The sequence below is a fragment of the Trichosurus vulpecula genome, chromosome 2 (assembly GCF_011100635.1).
Source record: "Trichosurus vulpecula isolate mTriVul1 chromosome 2, mTriVul1.pri, whole genome shotgun sequence".
In the NCBI taxonomy this organism is placed as follows: domain Eukaryota; kingdom Metazoa; phylum Chordata; class Mammalia; order Diprotodontia; family Phalangeridae; genus Trichosurus; species Trichosurus vulpecula.
Genome location: NC_050574.1, coordinates 10,521,684 through 10,541,495, shown reverse-complemented (window position 1 = coordinate 10,541,495; position 19,812 = coordinate 10,521,684). Strand labels below are relative to the sequence as shown.

The 19,812-nt window shown below is 37.2% G+C and overlaps 1 protein-coding gene and 1 pseudogene across 1 annotated transcript; both read right to left on the bottom strand.

The window, feature by feature from the left end:
• Positions 1 to 562: 562 nt before the first annotated feature.
• LOC118840162 lies at positions 563 to 852 on the bottom strand (annotated as a pseudogene).
• Positions 853 to 3,850: 2,998 nt separating this feature from the next.
• Positions 3,851 to 12,215, bottom strand: LOC118839830 (olfactory receptor 14C36-like). The gene is made up of 2 exons (XM_036747342.1): positions 12,204 to 12,215; positions 3,851 to 4,801 (listed from the first exon to the last, which is right to left on the bottom strand). The coding sequence occupies exons 1-2, from the start codon at positions 12,213 to 12,215 to the stop codon at positions 3,851 to 3,853; spliced, it is 963 nt and encodes a 320-aa protein (XP_036603237.1).
• Positions 12,216 to 19,812: the final 7,597 nt, after the last annotated feature.

The following is a 19,812-nucleotide window of genomic DNA, read 5'->3' as shown; positions in this document are numbered from 1 at the left end:
TGGGATCAAGATACTCACAATGGGTCCTTCCCTCTCCAATCCTTGAGTTGGGGTGGAGGAGGGGGGAGATGGGAAAACAGGAGCCCGGGTCCCATTCCAGGGGGGCAGAGACAAAAAAAAACAGGTGTTGGCAGCTAAGTCAAAAGGTTAGCTCTGTCCAGGAAAGGAGGAATACAAAAGAAATCCCAATCCTGGGAAAGGGTGGGTGGGTGGGTCTGCGGATGGATGGATGTGGGAGGTGGGGGCAGGGAGGCAGGGAGTGTCCCCAGAGGCTCAAGTACCTGCTGCCTGCCCCATCCCGCCCAGCACAATCCCACATAGGGTGGACAGGGTTAGTGTGAGCACATCCAATGTGTGAATGGGGAGGCATTTTTCCCAGGTAGAGCTATCATGTCTCTGACCAGTAAAACCAGGAAGGACAGATTGAAGGAAAGGAAGGGTGGGGGAAGAAACATGGGTATTTAAAGATCAACGTTTTTCTGTCTAATCCCAGAATGAGGGGGCTGCCGCCGTAGTCATCCTCCTCAAGGGGAATGAGGTAGCGAGATGTGAGCAGACTTGGTTACTGCTCCTTCTCCGAAGACTCCTAGGATATGCCTTCTTCCTCTTCCTTCTCCAGCCTTCTGGGTCTCCCTCTTGGTTTCCTCCCTGGTGCAGTGGTGGTTTTCGGGTCTTTCGCAGCCCCCTTGTTCTTACTCCACTTTGGTCTGCCCCGAGGTCTCTTGGGAGTTGGTGCCTCACTGGGCTCCTTGGGGGTTGTTTCCTGGGTCGGCCCCGCCCTCTCTTCTCAGACCGGTCTTTCTCCTGCTTGGAGGCCAGCGGCTGGCTGGACTTTGAACTAGATTCACTCATCCTCCCCTTTCTCTAATGAGATGCGGTAAAGGGTAGGGGGATGGGGTTCGGCAGCGGGGCGGCTTGGGTGCGTAGCTCCGGGTTGCGGGGGAGCAATGCGAACTGCGAGCGAATGACCTCGCTAAGCTTCCCTGCTCGGGCTCCTCGCGCTGCAGCCGCCGCCGCCGCTTGTTGTAAATGCTCAAAATTGTTGTAATCGTGAAGTTGTTGTTACTGTATGAATTGTTCTCCAGACCCGCTTATTCTCTCTACATCAGGTTATATACGTATTCTCCAATCTCTCTATAACTGTCCCATTGCCATTTTTTCATGATGCGATAATGTTCTATTGCATTCATATACCATAGACAGATATATACTTCAGACAGACTTATCCCTTAGATAGACACCTCTCAACTGATGGGCACTGCCTTGGTTTCCATTCCGTTACAATCTACCACAAATATTTATGTACTTGACTTCTATGTAAAATGGGCGCTCTTTTTTATCGTTTTGAGGAATCGGCCTACAACTGGTGTTGTTGGTTCAAAGTCACCTTTTGGGCATGGCATCAAAATGCTTTCTACAATGGCTGAGCCAACTCACTGTACAACCAACAGTGTAGTCATGTTCCTGACTTCCCACAGCCCCTCCAGCATTTGTCAGTCTTCATTTTTTGCAACTTTGCCAATCTGAAGGGGGAAAGATAGAACTTTAGAGTTGTCTATAAGTGTCCTTTCTTTAATTAATAATGATTTAGAATTTTTGTATGGCTGTGGATGGCTTTTATATCTTGCTTTGAGCAAATCTTAATGAGTATATTTATGATATAGGTTAACATCTGCTAATACTAGGAATCTTTAGTAATTATTTTATTCACTTTTCCTGAAAAAAATAATCATTTTTATTATCTACCAAATGAACTTGAATATTTGTTTACATATTTCTTTAAAGTAAAATTTTAAAATAATAATTAATATTACAGAAATCTCTAGTTTAGTTTAGGTAAGTTTGGCATGTTTATTGTATTGATATAGATCTGCTATAATATTTTCTTTCCTGTTGGATTATATTTTTATTTGTTTTACTAATCATTTCCCACTTATATTTTAATATATTTCTATTTTAAAATATTTCACAATTTCATGTAAAAACATTTTCACATTTTTAAAAAATTTTTGTTTCAAAATCACTCCCACCACTCCCCCACCCCTTGGGGAAGGGCAATACCATATCAAATATACATGTGAAGTCACGCAATTTGTTTCCATATTAACAATGTTGCAAAAGAAAATACAAGTACACAAAACAAGAAAAATAAAGACAGGGACAAAAGTCTGCTGCGATCTGGAGAGTTCATCAGTTCTCTCTCTGGAGATGGATAGCATTTTTCATAATGGGTTCTTTGAATTGTCTTTGATCATTGACTTGATTAGAGTAGCTAAGTCTTCTACAGTTGATCAACATTACTGCATGGATTTTACTGTGTACAGAGTTCTCCTCATTCTGCTCACTTTGCCTATGAACTTTTGCAGTTCACATAAGTCTTCCCAAGTTTTTCTGAAACCATCCTGTTGGTAATTTTTTACAGCATAAAAATATTCCAACATAATCATATACAACAGTTTGTTCAGCTATTCCCCAAATGATGGGCATCCCCTCAATTTCTAATTCTTTTGCCAAAACACACAAAAGAAGCTGATATAAATACATTTGTACAAATACGTAATTTTCCCTTTTCCTTCATCTCTTTGGGATGCAGACCTAATAGTTGTGTTGCTAGATCAAAGGGTATAAAAAATGTTATGGTTCTTTGGGTATAATTCAAAATTGTTCTCCAGAATAGTTGGGTCAGTTCACAAATCCATAAACAATGCATTCTTGGAGAGCTAATTTATGGCTTGTTTGATTTCTTTTTCTTAGGGTTAATTAAGTACAGCATTTCCTCTTCTGTTAATCTGGGCAATTTATATTTTTGTAAATATACATCCATTTCCTTTAGAATAATGGTTTTACTGGAATATAATTGGGCAAAATGACACCTATCAATTGCTTTAATTTCTTTTTTATTGGTGTTGCATTCACCCTTTTCATTTTTGATACTGGTAATTTGGTTTTCTTCTTTATTTTTTAATGAAAAATCCACTCTACATGAAGGGCATCTTGAAAAAAAGGTATGAATTAACAATCTGCAGGTTTTTGGAAGTGATATTAACAATGGAACAAAGCTTAATCGATTTCATGATTCTCTTAAAAGATATAGATAACAGAAACCCTCCCAGTTGTATTTGTGATTGTGGAAAAGCCTTCGGCTGAGTGGAGTCATAATGTGCTGAAAAACATCAAAGCAATTTTTGTATATATGTTACTGATTCATGTGAAACTATTGATCCTGGCTGTATTTGCATCTGTCCATACTCTTTTCTCCCAATACAAGGAAGGTGAATTCATCCATGTATAGAATGTTCTACCTCCTGCCAACCATGTGGGGAGACTTCAGAATTCTTTTACTGGAAGTACCAGATGACATGGAGTGGAAGGACTTCTCATTCACTTCAGAGAATTCACAGTTAATCTATCACCGTTTTCTGTCTGCTTGTTCCATGTTGAGGAAGAGGACTTGGGACTAGCCAGAATGTCTCATGCATTCAAAAGGCACTGACTGACCTAAGTGATGACCTGATTTATTTCATATCTGGATGCATTCAGGTGAGAATGTAAGACTTGATATAAGCCTCCAGGTGGGGGGTAACACATCCTAGCAGTCTACTGCCCTAAATGGGGTCTACATGAAACCATACATATATGGTCCTGCTGTTGCTTCTTTCCCACAAGACCACTAACATTAACAATTTCCCATTTACATTTTAATATAGTTTTATTTCACTAAATATTTCACAATTGCATATAAAACATTTTGAGTATTTATTTTTTTTTAAATTTTTGTTTTGAATACTATCGATCACTTTAAGTTCAACCGGGACTAAGTTCAACAAGGACATGGGTAAAGAGCTGTGGTTTATGCTATATTCCTGTAAAATAGTGTCCTCTTCATTACTATTGTCACAGCCTCCTTTATCTGTTTGTTTCGTAGACTATATATGATGGGGTTCAGGAAAGGAGGTATTACAGAGTAGACCACTGAAAGGACTAAATCCTTAATGGATTCAGAATGTGAAGGTGGTTGTAAGTACACATAAAAGCCAGAAATAATAAACAGCGACACCACGAGGATGTGGGGGACACAGGTAGAGAAGGCTTTTCTTTGATCTTCTTTCACTGGAAACTTGCACACAGTAGAGAATATACGAACGTAAGAGGCTGTGATGAAGGCAAAGCAGACCATCCCAATGACCAGAACGGAGGCTGCTATGGATATCTTATTACTGAAAGTCTCAGCACAAGAGAGTTTGAGTAAAGAGGGGGTGTCACAGAAGAACTGATGGATCACATTGGATTGGCAGAAAGGCAATTGAAATGTGTAGACAGTATGGAAACTTGCATACAGGAAGCCAGTGAGCAAGCATGTCATGGTCATCTGCATACAGAATCGGGGACTCATGATCATTGGATAGTGGAGTGGATGGCATATGGCAACATATCGATCATGAGCCATAACAGTGAGTAAAGTAAACTCAACATATGCAAGGAATAGCACAAGAAATATCTGGGCTGCACATCCAGCTACAGAAATAGCCCTGTTGTTCACTAGGGAGTTAATAGATGTCTTGGGGACTGTGACTGATATGTAACAGGCATCTACAATAGACAGATTCCTAAGGAAGAAGTACATGGGAGTGTGGAGGCTCCTGTCAAGAGTAGTGACTACAACAATTAGGAGATTTCCCGTCAGAGTTGCCAAGTAAATGAGTAAGAAAAGTAAAGCATATATGATCTGTAGTTCCCAAATATCAGAAAACCCCATGAGGAGAAATTCAGTCACAATGGTAAAGTTAGACATTTTCAGAATCTTTCATTCAGTGACCTAGAAAATAAAGGAGAAATTAATAAGCAACAATGAAGGACATACTATCTCCAAAGCCCAGAAGAAATCATGCCATTAGTATCCATAGTACATCACTTTTACATGGTTTAGACAAGGCTTTGGACATCTATTGGCTGTGTGACTCTGGGCAAGTCAGTTAAATTCTTATTACTCTAAGAAATTCTCTTCTAAGAAATAAGAGTTGCAGACAATGTGTGGACTTATATGGGTAAAGGAAATGTATTCACCAGGGTGTTCCATGTACTGATAAAATCACAGGACCACTGCCTGCTCTTTCCCTATGTTGGATTCTTAAAGAGCGAAGTACCATTTTCAATACCCTCCACATTGCTTTCCTTTTTTTTCCTATAATGCTTTGAGTAACTATTTTTAATTCATCATTGTAGATTCTTCATACACTGACTCACATCAGAAGCCATCAATGACTTAGGAGATCAACTTTTTTTTTCAATTGTATAGTCTTTGTACCTGCAATCTCAATTTATCAGATCTTTCTGAGAACATATCACAAAGTTCCAAACTTTGTCATCTTGCTCTGCTTTGAATTTAAATCCTCTGGACTGGGAAATAGAGGACAGAAAGGCTGAAAAGCATTTCTGGATATGGTATGATACGTACACTTCTGTTTATGTTAATCCATGGAGAGGTGATCATCTGACATAGTATTTCAAAACATAATCTGGGAATGAGATGTTATAACCTCCTCCAGTAACCTTTTTCTTTGCTAAGCTACCTTTGTGCCCAGTGAGTTCTTTCCTACATAGTTATTAGGCATTATTCCTTATGTGTGTGTGTGTAATGTATATATGTGTGTTATTTATCAGTGCAAAATCCTATGTGTGTACATATATGTATGTATATCTATATATATATATATGTCTGTGTACATATGTAGGTATATGCATTGATAGATAATACACATATGTATATAAATACATACACGCATAGATTTAAATTTATGTAACACATTGAGTTTATTGGTTCTTGTGTTCTCAGTGAAATAGAAAACATTGATTGTGTCACTCATTTAAATGTAATACTTTAGGATCATATTATTTCTCTGCTCCAAGATGTCCAGTGGCTTCTATTGCTTCCTGAATAAAATTCAAACTACCTTCCTGCAGTCAAGACCTCAGGTCCTGTAAGACCTACATAAGATGATGCTTATCCCCTTTTTAGTGTTCCAAGCCCTTCGTAACCTCCTGCCACATTTACAATCTTCTTGTAACTTACTTCCTTCCCACTCCCAGCCTGTACTCTACAATCTGGTGACACTGGCCTCCTTACTGATCTTGAAATAAGATACTCCATCTCCCAACATCTGGCATTTTCACTGACCATCCCCCATCCAGCCCACTCTCATTCCTCATCTCTGTCTCCTGGCTTCCCTAGCTTCCTTCAAGTCTCACCTAAAATCTCATCATCTGCAAGCAGCCCTTCCTAGTTCTTCATAGTCGTAGTGCCTTTCCTATGATACTACACCAAATTTATTATGTCTATGTATGGTTTGTAAATGGTGGTTTTGTTTTTGTGTTGTGTCTCCCATTAAACTATGAGTTCCTCAAGAGAAGGGATTTCTTTGGGGTTTCTTTGTATGTCCAGTCCTTAGGACACTGCATTCTGGTACATGATAGGTACTTAATAAATATTTATTGATTAGCTGACTGACTGAAGTCTTCTACCATGTTGTCCTAACCAAAGAGTTTTCCCCCAAATGACTATCTCATTTTTAATGAGAATTTTTTAAAAGAAAATTAAGTTTTCAACATTTTGGCTACTTTCTCAGTGGTGGATAAAGAAGCTAAAAATTTTCCCCTCCCATTACCTTCAACACACTCCATAGGAGATTGAGAAGGATTGCAAGTTAGTGATGAACAGGTAAACAGCAAGACTCCCTTAAATCCAGAGATAAGAAGAAAGGAAAGGGATCCAGATCTATTCTCTTCTAATGCACTCTTTGTTCCTCTGACTGGTCTCAGCTCATATGCTTTTCATCATATGTGGCTGACAAATTTTCTCCATTTCCATTCTGATCACTTTGATTTTCTTCCATTCATAGCAATTAAACAAATGAGCCATGACAGGCAGCTCCATCATTTGGCTAGTACTGAATAGATTTGGGGGGGAGGTACTTTGTCCTTGCATCCCAGCTACTTGATCTGTTCCTCATGGCAGCTACATCTTTGAAGAAGTCTTTGAAGTTGAAATCCCCAGACCTTCAAGTAGTCTGTAAGCAGATACTCTTGTTCACTAAGTTTCAATGGTACACCTCTAGGGGAGAGGAAAACTGAGAAGAAGCCCCTCCATCAGGAGGGGCTATTTAAAAAATATCAATTATACAAAGCAATGCCCATGAGGATGAGAGAGCAAGAGACAATAAATGAATGTGATATCAAACAAAAAGGAAAACACCCATTAAATTTAAAAGAGATGTGAGAGACCGCAGACACAAGTTTTTCAGGGTAAAATTTTGGCTATTAGATGGCCACAATACAGAGAGAGAAGAGATCCTTTAAGCCGATCATGAAGCTACTTTCTAAGTCACTATAGTAGGTAAGAGCCCAAGATGTAATGTTTTGACACTGTTGGTGACTAGTTTGGGCAACAGATACGTATGGCACTGTATCAGAGGCTATTAGTGATGATACACTAAAGCAGAAGTGTAAACAACCAAGCCATGGGCTGTGTGGCCCAAGACACTCTCTAGGTGGCCTGAACCAGATGAAAATGTGTCCCAATTAATTAACTAGGCTCAGGGCCCCTCGCCCAAATAATTTTATGTTTTTAATTCATTAAATAACTAAAGGCTATTTTCCCGGGAGAACTTATTCATACGCTATTGCTCTCCATTAAAACCTCTCCTCAGTCAATCAGTAAACACCTACTGAACACCTACTATGTGTCAGGTGCAATGATAGGTGCTAATCTCAGATTAAATAAATCTAAATTTTAATGAAAAGGCAATGCAGAAGACAATGAGTTTAGAAGTACTTACTACTTTAGAGGTCATCTTGGTGGACATGTCATTTCATTGTTGAAGAAACTGGGCCATGTAGAATTTCTATGACTTGTCCAGCATCACAGAGCTAGGAGCTTGCATCTCAGTTGTTTGCAAGTAGTTTCTCCAATTAGATTACAAGGTGCTCAAGAGTTGGCATTCTGTTTCCTTTCCTAGGCACCGTCATATTAAAATTGAGAATAATTAAATTTCCTGACCTGTTTAAACTATGCTTTATAAGGGAGTTTGGCAGCCTATGGCAGTTGGTCAGTCTGATTCTTCCAGTTGTCTAGAAAAGGAGGAAGCAGCAAAATAGTTGGAGAATTCACTTTAAGGCATTAATACACTTGGAGAGGAGGTTTTGCTTTCAAAGACAACTTCAAAGTGCATTTTGGCATATGTAGCCAAAATGATGTATTTATTGAGTACCACTAAGTGTCTGTCACTGTACTAAATACTAGGGGTGCAAAGAAAGGCAAATAAAAATAAAAATCAGTCCTTGCTCTTGAAAAGGTCAGTGTTGAATGGGGTACTCAATAGATAAAAACTATGTCTAAATAAAATAATTACAGTATAAATTAAGAAAAGTCTAAGAGGGAAGGCACCCAGATTATGGAGAACTGGGAAAGACCTCTTACAGAAGGTGATACTGTAGCTGATACTTAAAAAAAGGTTAGAGAGGCAAGGAGGAGGACCTGATGAAGTAGAAAGTCTCTCATATCCCAAGATCCCTTCAGACAAGATGGAATCATTGTATTGAAATGGTGGTATTACTAGCAGATTTTTGTCCTAGACTCCCCAGATATCACAGACTTACAAAATCATTGAAGGGGCTCGACAAGCATGGGGTCTGAACCATATACAAAAGGAATTCCCACTATACCTTGAAGGCAATGTCCAGTTTCTGCTTGAACAGGCTTGCACCATATCCTGCTCTAGCACAAACAAGTTTGACTCTAATTGTTAGCTCATGTTTTCCAATTTCAAGCCTAAACTGGCTTTGTTGCAGTTTCCATAAATGAATCTTGGTTCTGTCCTCTAGGAACACTCAGAAAACAATGTAATCTATCCTCCATATTACTGCCCTTCAAATAAATGAAGCATACTTTCACATGACCTCTTTGTATCTCTTGTATCTCTACAAACAATACATGCCCAGTTCCTTCAGCTGATCCTCATATGACATGGACTCCAGTCCTTTCATCTTGCTAGCTACCCATACTCTTATCAGTCTTCAACAAATCAGTGGTGAACACCATGATCCAGATGAGTTGACACAAGGGCAGAGTTCAGTGACGATCACTATCTCCCTATTCTGGGAAGTTCTTCCTTTATTAAAACAATATTATGTGACATTACTGTTCTAGATATTCACACCCACACTTCTGACCTATGTTAAGTTTATAGTCTGCAAACACCCCAAGATTATTTTTTCAACAAATTCTATCTAGTTTTGCTTCCCTTATCTTGTATGTTTGAAGGTGAATTATTATGTAGGTCTCTATTTGAGTACTTAAGGTATCAGTCCTTTCCTCTGGGCTGCTCAATATTTGTGTCAATGATTTATGTTGCTTTCAACTGTGGATACCACACTTTGAAAAGGACATTTCAGATGTATAGGAGAGTATCCAAAGAAAGGCAAAGAAAATAAAGAAACTTGATTTTAATAATATTTAAGTATTGTTTGCAGGGAATGGAGATGTTTAGCTTAAAGCAAAGAAGACTTACAGGGGAGGTTAAGAGACTAGTTTTCAATTACTGAATGATCGTTATGTTGAAAAGGAATTAGATTGATTTTGCTTGGCTCCCCAGGGCAGAACCAGTCTCACTAGCCATCTGGAACATAATCACAAGTGAAAAATCAGACTTGGGTATGACCTGGAGCCAACACCAGTTGGCTGGAGTCATCAGCTCTAGAAACTAAGGATATTTAGCTGAGACTAGGAAAGTAGGCTTATGGAGAATATGAGGTTTCTGTTGAGATTTTTAAAGGCCTTTCCTACGAAAAAGAGATTGGAAATTTTCTGCTTATATTCACAGGGAAAACAAAGCTCAGAGTAATGAGTGAAATTGTCAGAGATGCAGACTGAGGTTTTTTTTGTTTGTTTGTTTTTTTAAGAATGAACTCCTAATAATTAAAGCTAGTCAAAAAGTGAATAGCCTGCCCTAGAAGACAGCAGGTTCCCTCACACTTGATCTTCAAACAAAAGCAGAATAATCACTTTCTTTTGATATTACAAAGGGGATCCATTGACAGGTAACTGATCTAGAAGATCTTTTTCCATCACTATCCCATGAGTTAGTGTACTCTCCTTGTGCCTATATCCAATTTAATACTTTTGTGGACAACCTTCTATTCTTAGCCCTTTATGAACCTGAGCAAGTTGGTCTCTGGCAAAGCAACATAATGACCATATCTGAGCCAAAACAGAATTTTTTTTTGTTCATTTTAGGAAAAAAAAAATGAAAAATACCTAATTTAACTGAAATTTATAAAATGTCTTATTGTATACATCAGTGCAATTGCGTTAACCTAATTTCCCTTCAATTTCTGCAGCATTGATTCTAACAGACATATATGCATTAACCTCTCATCACTCCCCTTGAAACTGAGAGATTTGATTTGTTTTTGACATTCTATAGATGGATACAATTTTAATTCTAATCGCGCTTCCACTGATATTTCTCTTTCCATGGATGTACTTTCCTTCCAATCATAAGGAATGAGAGCTGAAAAAGCGTAAAGAAAGGGATAAATACAAGGACAGAGAAAGAAAAACAAGAAGAAAGGAAAGAAGGAAGGAAAATACAAAAGAGAAAGGAAGCAAAGGGAAGAGAATGGAATGGAAGGGAAGGAATCAAAGGAGGAAGAGGGGAGGGAGGGGAGGAAAAGGAATCAAAAAATAAAGGAAGGGAGGAGGGAGGAAAGGGGAAACATAAATAAATGGGGGAAAAAAGAAAAAAAATAATCCATACAAAATTACTTGTATTTAAACTGGTAAAGGCCACAGGGTTCTCTAATGTTAGCTTCTCCAAATGGAGATGCTCAAAAATGTCATTATAGATTTCATATTATAAAGGGCAAATCTGAAAGAACTCCTACAGCTGAAGCATAGGGGAAGGGAAGGGAAGGGAAGGGAAGGGAAGAGAAGGGAAGGGAAGGGAGGGGAAGGAAAGGGAAGGGAAGGGAAGAAGGGAAGGGAAGAGGGGAAGGGAAGGGAAGGCAAGGCAAGGCAAGGGAAGGGAAGGGAAGGGAAAGACTACTCTATGAATGCTTACTTGTTCTTTTGCCATGTAAATTAACAGGGATCCTTGTTCTTAGCTTCTCTGATGAGTCCTGGTGCTCCAAATTGGTAAACTCCACCTTCTCACTGGAGACACAATGACTCAGGAATTTCTTAGGAGAGGAAAAAGATTTTAAAAGCTCCTATGCTATCTCAGCACAATCAAGATAATCTGATTTGGCTGGAAGTCAGTTCTTGGAACACTGCCTATTATAGTCCTGATACTACCTTCAGAGACATTATCCCTGGTGTCCCACCAGACTTAAAATAACCCAGAAATAGTTTCATTGAGGCAATTGTCTCTGGATGGAAAGAAACATAACAAAGTCATATCATGAAACTTAGCTTAAGGTTTCTAGAAATATAAATGTATGTTATTGTCCAGTATTTTCAGTCATGTCCAACTCTTCATGACCCCATTTTTTGTTTTCTTGGTAAAGAGTGATCTGTCATTTCCTTCTCTAGATAATTTTACATATAAGGAAATGGAGGTAAATAGGATAAAGTGACTTGCCTAAAGTCACACCGCCAATAAGAGATGGAGGCTAGATTTGAACTCAAGAATATGAGTCTTCCTGATTTCAGGCCCAACACTCAATGCACTACATGTCCTAGCTGCCCATTAATGCATGTCAGCAAATATTAATGATAATGATTCTGAACCCTACTAATTTCTTAATTACATTTAAAAAGACTTAAAATAAAATTGATTTTTCATTTATTCAAGAGGAAAATATGAGTTTTCCATGGTCTTTATAATCATGTGAATAAAAAAAAATGTGTAATTGTTTAGCTCAGTTTTCGTGAATGTATTATGACTGATATCATGGGTTTGATATGTATATTGATAGATTAGCTTCCTATACAAATCACTTTATTTCAAATATTTCATCAATATACTTCAAATTTCATACCAAATTTGGGTTTGAATAACCATCTTAAAATAATTCTGTCTTTAAAAGTAGGTAATCAAAATCAAGAAATAAAATTACCACACTTGATGGAGTATGTAACATTCTGCACCATGATCCACCACCTCTCTACTAGGAGAAAGATCATGCACCAACATGATCTGTCCGGAAACACTATTGGCCATTTTATTAAATGTAAGTTCTCTTGGTTGTTTTTGGTGGATTCAGAGACACTTGTTAGGCTTTTCTGTATATTTCCATCATGATCCTTCCTTCATTCTTTGCCTGGTTGCTGCTCTCCTACTCTCTAAATTTGGTCACTGAATATCATGCTGGGAGGATTGAACCCATTCAACTTGAACTCTCTGGATGATATGCTCTATCATCACACTGGCCATGCCATAGGGCTCTTTGCTTAAACGCCATCCCTACTGTGTGCTATACAAACCTATTAGAGGTTGAGAACCTCTATATAATAAAGGAGTCAGAAATGTCTGAACAGGCTTGACTTTTGCTCCCTTCTAGGCTTCACTCCAAATTTCCTCTGGGATTTTCTCTACCATATCCCAGAAACTTCCTCATCCTTGAAGTTCACTTCAACTCTGGATTTATCACATTGGAAGTACTCTCCACACCTGTAGCCTTTCCCTGCTTATTGGATGGTTTCTCTCAGAATATTTATTTTAAGGAGGACATCCATGCCACACTTGTCTTCTTTCCTCTCCAGAATGCCCTCCTTACATACCATCATTTTCTACTATGTTTCTTCACCTCCCCTTCTACTTGCCTTCCCACACCTTTTGGTTCCTTTGTGCTGTTTTCTGCCATAGAATCAGAGGAGAAAGAGTGAGAAACTGTCTCCCTTTCTGCGTGTTTTTGTATTTCTAATGAAGCTAAATGGCACAGTGTCTAGAGCACTGTGCCTAGACTCTGGAAGACCTGAGTTCAACTTTGACTGCATAACCCTAGACAAGGCACTCATGCCCTTTGTGCTTTAGTTACCTCAGCTGTAAAATAGGATGAACAATAGCCCCCACAATGCTGTAGATTTTCAGCTATTTGTTCTCCAAAATTCTCTCCCCTCTGCAGTGTCTCTTGGTTTTGGCTCTGTCAACTCTGTGTTCCAGCTCCTTCTACTTGTGCTGAATTCTGATTCCTGTAGCTCTCTGCAGATTCTGTTGCTCTCAAGTCTGGACTCTATTGAAATACAGTACTAGCCAGCATTTGATTGTCTAGAGAACTCAGGTCTCTGACTGGCTGAATTCATAATTGACTAGAACTCAGTGTACATAACTTTGGCTCTGGTCTTAACAACTCCCTGTAGGGCCCTGTGGGCTTCACCCTCAAATCAGCTTAGTACCTAGTAAGTAGAGACTTTAGGCCTATTCACAAACAAACATATAATCAAGTTTTCCCACCTCGCCCCACCTGAGGCCTATTGAATGGGTAGGGAAGAACTTTGATCTCATTAATACTACAGTTTGACACATCGCATGTACTTAAATGTCTTTTCATTGAACTTTTCATGTTACAGTATTCAATGCACATATTGCTACATATCACTGAATTCATCACATTCTTCATTCCTTATAGCACAATATTCCATTACCTGTTCACTTAGAGGGTTTGGTAAGGAGAAGTTCGCAACAACCTCTCTAACCAGAGGTTCACTCTCCCCTTCTTGAAGTTGCTACAAAGTTCATTGGCACAGTTGTTCTAGGGCTCTACACTCCACTTTAGAGAACTCCACCTCTGATGAGCCCCCAAATTATTATGGTTAATGAAATATGCAAAATACACACAATAATTTTGAATAACTCCTACCACCAATTGGCTGTTACTTTACTTACATAAGAAATTTTTTATGAGGTATGGAAACATCAGAATATACCTGAAGTAAACCAACCAATTGAAAGAGACAGGAGAGTTGCAGCTTCTGGTAGCCCCATATGGTGAAGAGCCCTGGAAAATGTTCTCCTTTTATCCAGCCTGCTCCACCTGCCCTGCATTTTCATCAAAATGCTTCAGTGCTCAAACATGTATTGCTTATTGTTGAATCTCCTGAGTCACTTGAAAGTACAAAGTATTCTTTTGACTGAATACATTGTCTCAGAGCATAAATTTAATGATACCATAAGTGGTATAACTGTATTATCTAGAATGATACAATATTTGTAACATTGCTTACCATAGTGCCTGGCATATACACAACATGTAAATGTATATGCTTATTCCCTTCCCCCTCCCTCCAAATGCAGCAATGGTATGTGGGTAAGAACCCTATGCATCTTTACATGATACAACTGTATAAGACAAATGGTGAGTGATTACTATTGTTATGCTAGCCAACTGCCAAAGCATGTGGTATAGACACCATTTATGGTAATATTCCGGTGCTCTATTAAACATTCTATGTAATTGACCAGAATTCTTAATGATTCACAAAGTAATCCACTCTTTCTTCAAATTAGTTTTTAAAATGAGTTGCAGTCACTACTGTTATGACTGTAATTGTAATAAACTGAAATTTCAAAAATTTCCTCCCTAAACAGGGGACAAATTGACAATTGTTATTAAAGCTTCCATGTCTCATAACTTACCATATTGTGCAGAAATGAATGTAACTTCAGTTATATACCTTTACGTTAGAATCTGAATAGTTTGATTAGACACTGGAATATTTTAATGTTGTACATTTCATGTTTGTATGTCTTTAAACTATCAGAAACAATAGAGCCAAAACATATAATTTTAAATATTAGATTTTTACATTAATATATAAAATATTATATTATATAAGTCATTTAATTGTATTATATATTAATTGAAAAATTTATAAATATAAAAATGCATTCTATTTTTTAATTTTTAAATTATAGTTTTGATATATTTACATATTTAATACTGACTGTTTTTACCTTTGAAAAATGTAACAGTTATTGTGTGTGTGTTTTTTCAAAACAGGGCACTGTGAAAAATATGGAGAGGAGGCATTCCATTCTTTGATTCACTTGTATTGCCAATACAGCAAATAATAATGAAAAATAACAATTTAAAATTTAGCTTGAAATGTAACAAACTCTACTTTTAAAATATCTATTTCCCCAAAATGAATATCATGATTACAGCCTCCTTGTGAAGGGTCTTTTTCTATTCAACATGTACCCAGTCAGAGTTCTGATTTATGATCAAGCATTCAATCACTGTGTTTCATTCTTTGATAAATGCTTTTGCAAAAAAAAAAATGGAAAACATTTTCAAGTTTTCATTCAACATGTCTTTTGGAAGAGTGATATGGGGTTGTTAAATATATTTCACCTTCCAGGTATCATCTATGAAATGATGTTGAAAACACTCTCCTTAGAAGATGAAGCTGTGAAATTGATGGTGTGTTGAGGTACTTTGTATATTAGAAGAGTCAGGTGAACCATTATGGGTATAAACCATTTTCTTGTACTCTCTGAAGAATAGGGATTTGTAAAGTCTGAAGAAAGGGAGTGGTGGGGTAGAGGGGATTTACTCTTTAACCACCAGTGGTCTCACAGAAGTGGCTTGCAATAACAATCCAAATTCAGATGTTTATTTCCACACTGTAGATTCAGCTTTAAATTAAACAACTTTTGTGAAAAGGTTCATGATGTAAGCTAATAATTCAAAATCGTGATCAATAAATCATTATCTCAATGTGATTCAATGAATTTAGTAATACATTTATTTTGATATTCACAGCAAGAAATATCACCAATTTCAAAGAAAGAATCAAAATGTAATTGATTCAACAACTCATTTTATTGCCACCATTATAAGCCCCATATTCAAATAAATCAAGATTACATGGTAGATTATTATTGTCTATTGACCTCTGTACAAAGATTCAACTGAGAAATGAGTTACTTGATTTTATGCCATTTGTAATCTTCATTCTTTCAGACTAAACTTCAGCAGATCTAAACATAAGGACGTTGTATGGAAGTGAGGGAAAAGATTTTCTCCGATCCATTCAGCAATAATAGAGAATGCCCAGTTGTATGATGTGGTAAATTATAATAGTATTTTTTTTAAGGAAGCCCTTTTTATTATCCAGTTCCTCCAAATAGCTGAAAGCAAAGACATTGAAGTTACTTTTTCATTCTTTCAGCTCATCATTACCATTTCCATCTCTTGTGCAACCGGATGATAGAAAGACATTAGACCTTCAAACTCAAGATAGTGATACTTGATTAGTTTTTCCATTGAAGTGTACATTACATTTCTTCTTTCTGTTGATGTTGTCATCATTCTCTCTGAAATAAAGGCTACAAATACTAGGATAACTTTAATTTTTCCATTTCACATTATTCTGACATTTTTGTCAAGAACTGAGGACCTCCCTTAGCAAAGTAGGATGGTATCACATGTTAAAGCATCTCTTTGTGACATGATTCAGTCACCTTTCTCAAAGTAAAGTGATTTTGCAGTCCTATTTCTAGCAGGGCTAGTATTGACTTTTTTCAGGCAATAAGGATTAAATGACTTGCCCAAGGTCACACAGCTTGTAAGTGTATGAAGACAGATTGGAACTCAGGTCCTCCTGGCTCCAGGGTCAGTGCTCTATTCCCTGCAACCCCTAGTATAGAATCTTTCTTTACTGTGCCTCCATGTCTTTTTAAGTTTCCCCAATTTGGATTTTAACAGTGCTGAACCATTCCTCTAGATTTCTCCCACAGTACCTTTGTGGTGTTATCACTACTCTTTCTCCCTATACTAAATTGTAGGACCAACTACAAGTTGTATCTTCTTTGTTTTCACTATATTCCCTTCTCTTATATGTAATTTCTCTTTGGGAAGTCATTGCTTCATCCTTGTATGCATGCTTTTGATTTTCTAGTCTTTAGGGCACAGTGGAAAGAGAAGTAGGTTTGGAATCAGAAGAACTGTGTGGAATACAGGTTGGATGATATCATATAAGTCTTGACATCCCTCCCTGTATTCTTTCAGTTCTTTAAAAATTATTCAGAATTTTAACACTAAAGAAAAGCATTTCCATATAAAAAATAGATGTTGTTCAGTCGTTTTGGTCATATATGACATTTTGTGACCCATTTTGGAGATTTCTTGGCCCCCTAAGCCTCAGAAACAGAGATCCATTTTAGACGCCAGGAGGAGAAAAAGACACCATGCAAAAACATGCTAAAAAGCCAAAGACCATTGATTCCTGTTATAGAGACAGGGAAGACCAAAATACCAATTTGGAAGAGGACCATATAGACAGTATACCCACATCTGAAACCTCAAAAGGGAAAGTGAACTGGTCTACAGACCAAAAAGCATTCCTGAAAGAACACAAGGAGGACTTTAAAAATCAAATTAGGGAACTAAAAGAAAAAATGTGAAAAATAATCAAGGAAAACAAGTCTTTAAAAAAGTAAAATCAGTGAAATGGTTAAGGAGAATCAGAATATAAATGGAGAAAATGTCTCATTGAAAAGTAAAATCAACCAAATGGAAAAGGAGATGGAGAAGATAAAGGAAGAAAACAAAACACTAAAAATTAGAATTGGGCAGGTAGAAGCTAATGACTCTATGATACAACAAGAATCAGTCAAAATCTAAAGAATGAAAAAAAAATAGAAAAAAAACGTGAAACATCTGATTGGAAAAATGACTGACCTGGAAAATGGATCCAGGAGAGAAAATCTAAGAATTATTGTTGTACCTGAAAGCTATGATGAAAAAAAGAGCCTGGACAGTATCTTTCATGAAATCCTTAAAGAAAACTGCCCAGAGGTCCTAGAACCAGAGGGTAAAATTTTCATCCAAAGAACCCACTGATCACTCCCTCAAAGAGATCCCCAATTTGAGAACTCCAAGAAATATTATAGCCAAATTCCAGAACTACCAGGTCAAGGAGAAAATACTGCAAGCAGCTAGAAAGAAACAATTCAAGTATCACGGAGCTACAGTGAGGATCACGCAAGATCTTTCAGCTTCTACCTTAAATGACAGGAGAAATTGGAATATGATACTCTGAAAGGCAAAGGAGCTTGGACTGCAACCAAGGATCAACTACCCAGCAAAATGGAGCATAATATTCCAGGCAAGGAGGTGGACATTCAATGAAATAAAGGAATTCCACACCTTCCTGATGAAAAGGCCAGAGCTCAATGGAAAATTCAATCTCCAAATACAAAACTCAAGAGAGACATGAAAAGGTAAATGGGGGAAAAATCCCTAGTTAACCAATAAGGCTAATTAGTTACATCTTTATATAGGATTATTTTGTTTTATATATGTTTTATATAAGTCAATCTTCAGAATTGTATAGTTATTATGACAATTGAAAGGGATATTCAAAGACTGTGGGTATCAGTATAAAGTAATGGATATAATGATAAAAATATAGTTAAGAGATATAAAGGGATGGTTCTGGAAAAAGATGTAAGGCAGTAGTAGAAAAGGGTAAAATTACATCACATGAAGAGGAACAAAAACATATTACAGTGGAGGGGGAAAAAGAGGGGGAAGAGCAATATTTGAGCTTTACTCACATCAGATTTGGTTCAAGAAGGGAATAACACACCCTGATATGTATAGAAATCAAACTTGTCCTACAGGAAGTAGGAGGGGAAGGGGGAAAGAAAGGGGAGAGGGGTGGTTAGAAGGGAGAGAAGAAATAGCAAGGGGAAAAAGGTATGATAAGGGAGGGGGATCAAGAGGGAGAGTAAACTGAGAAAAGGCACCAGTAAAAAGAAAAACTCTGTTGAGGAGTGGAAGAGAAAAGGAAGAAAGAAAAGCATAAATAGGGGGAATAGGATGGAGAAAAAGAGAGAGATAGTAATCATAACTGTGAATATAAATAGGATGAACACTCCCATAAAACAGAAGCAGTTGGCAGAATGGATTAAAGACCATAATCCTATAATATGCTGTTAACCAGAAACACATTTGAAATGGGGATATACACACAGGCTAAAGGTAAAAGGCTGGAGTAGAATATATTGTGCTTTAGCTAAAGTAAAAAAAAAAAAAAGAACAATAGGAGAAGCAATCCTAATCTCAGATAAAGCAAAAGCAAAGAAAGATCTAATTAAAAGAGATAAAGAAGGGCACTATATCCTGCTAAAAGGCACCATAAACAATGAAGAAATATCATTATTTAACATATATGCACAAAGTGGTATACCATGCATATTCTTAGAGCAGAGGTTAAGGGAGTTACAGGAAGAAATAGACAGCAAAATTATAATAATGGGGGACCTCAACCTCCCCCTCTGCGAACTTGATAAATCTAACCTCAAAATAAAAAAGAAAGAAGTTAAGGAGGTTAATAGAATTTTAGAAAAGGAAGATATAATAGACCTCTGGAGAAAACTGAATAGGGATAAAAAGGAATATACTATTTTGTCAGTGGTACATGGCACACACTCAAAAACTGATGATGAACTAGGGCAAAAAAATCTCACAGTCCAGTTCAGAAGTAGTCAAAACATCCTTTTCAGATCATGATGCAATAAAAATTATATGTAATAAAGAACCATGGAAAAATAAGCTAAAAATTAATTGGAAACTAAATAATCTAATTCTAACAATGTGTGGGCCTAAGAACAAATCATAGAAACAATTAATAATTTCATTCAAGAGAATGACAACAATGAGACACCATATAAAGTCTTATGGGATGCAGTAAAAGCAGTTCTTTGGGGAAGTTTTATATCTCTGAATATTCACATGACTAAAATAGAGAAAAAGGAGATCAATGAATTGGGAATGCAACTGAAAAAAAACTAGAAAAAGAACAAATTG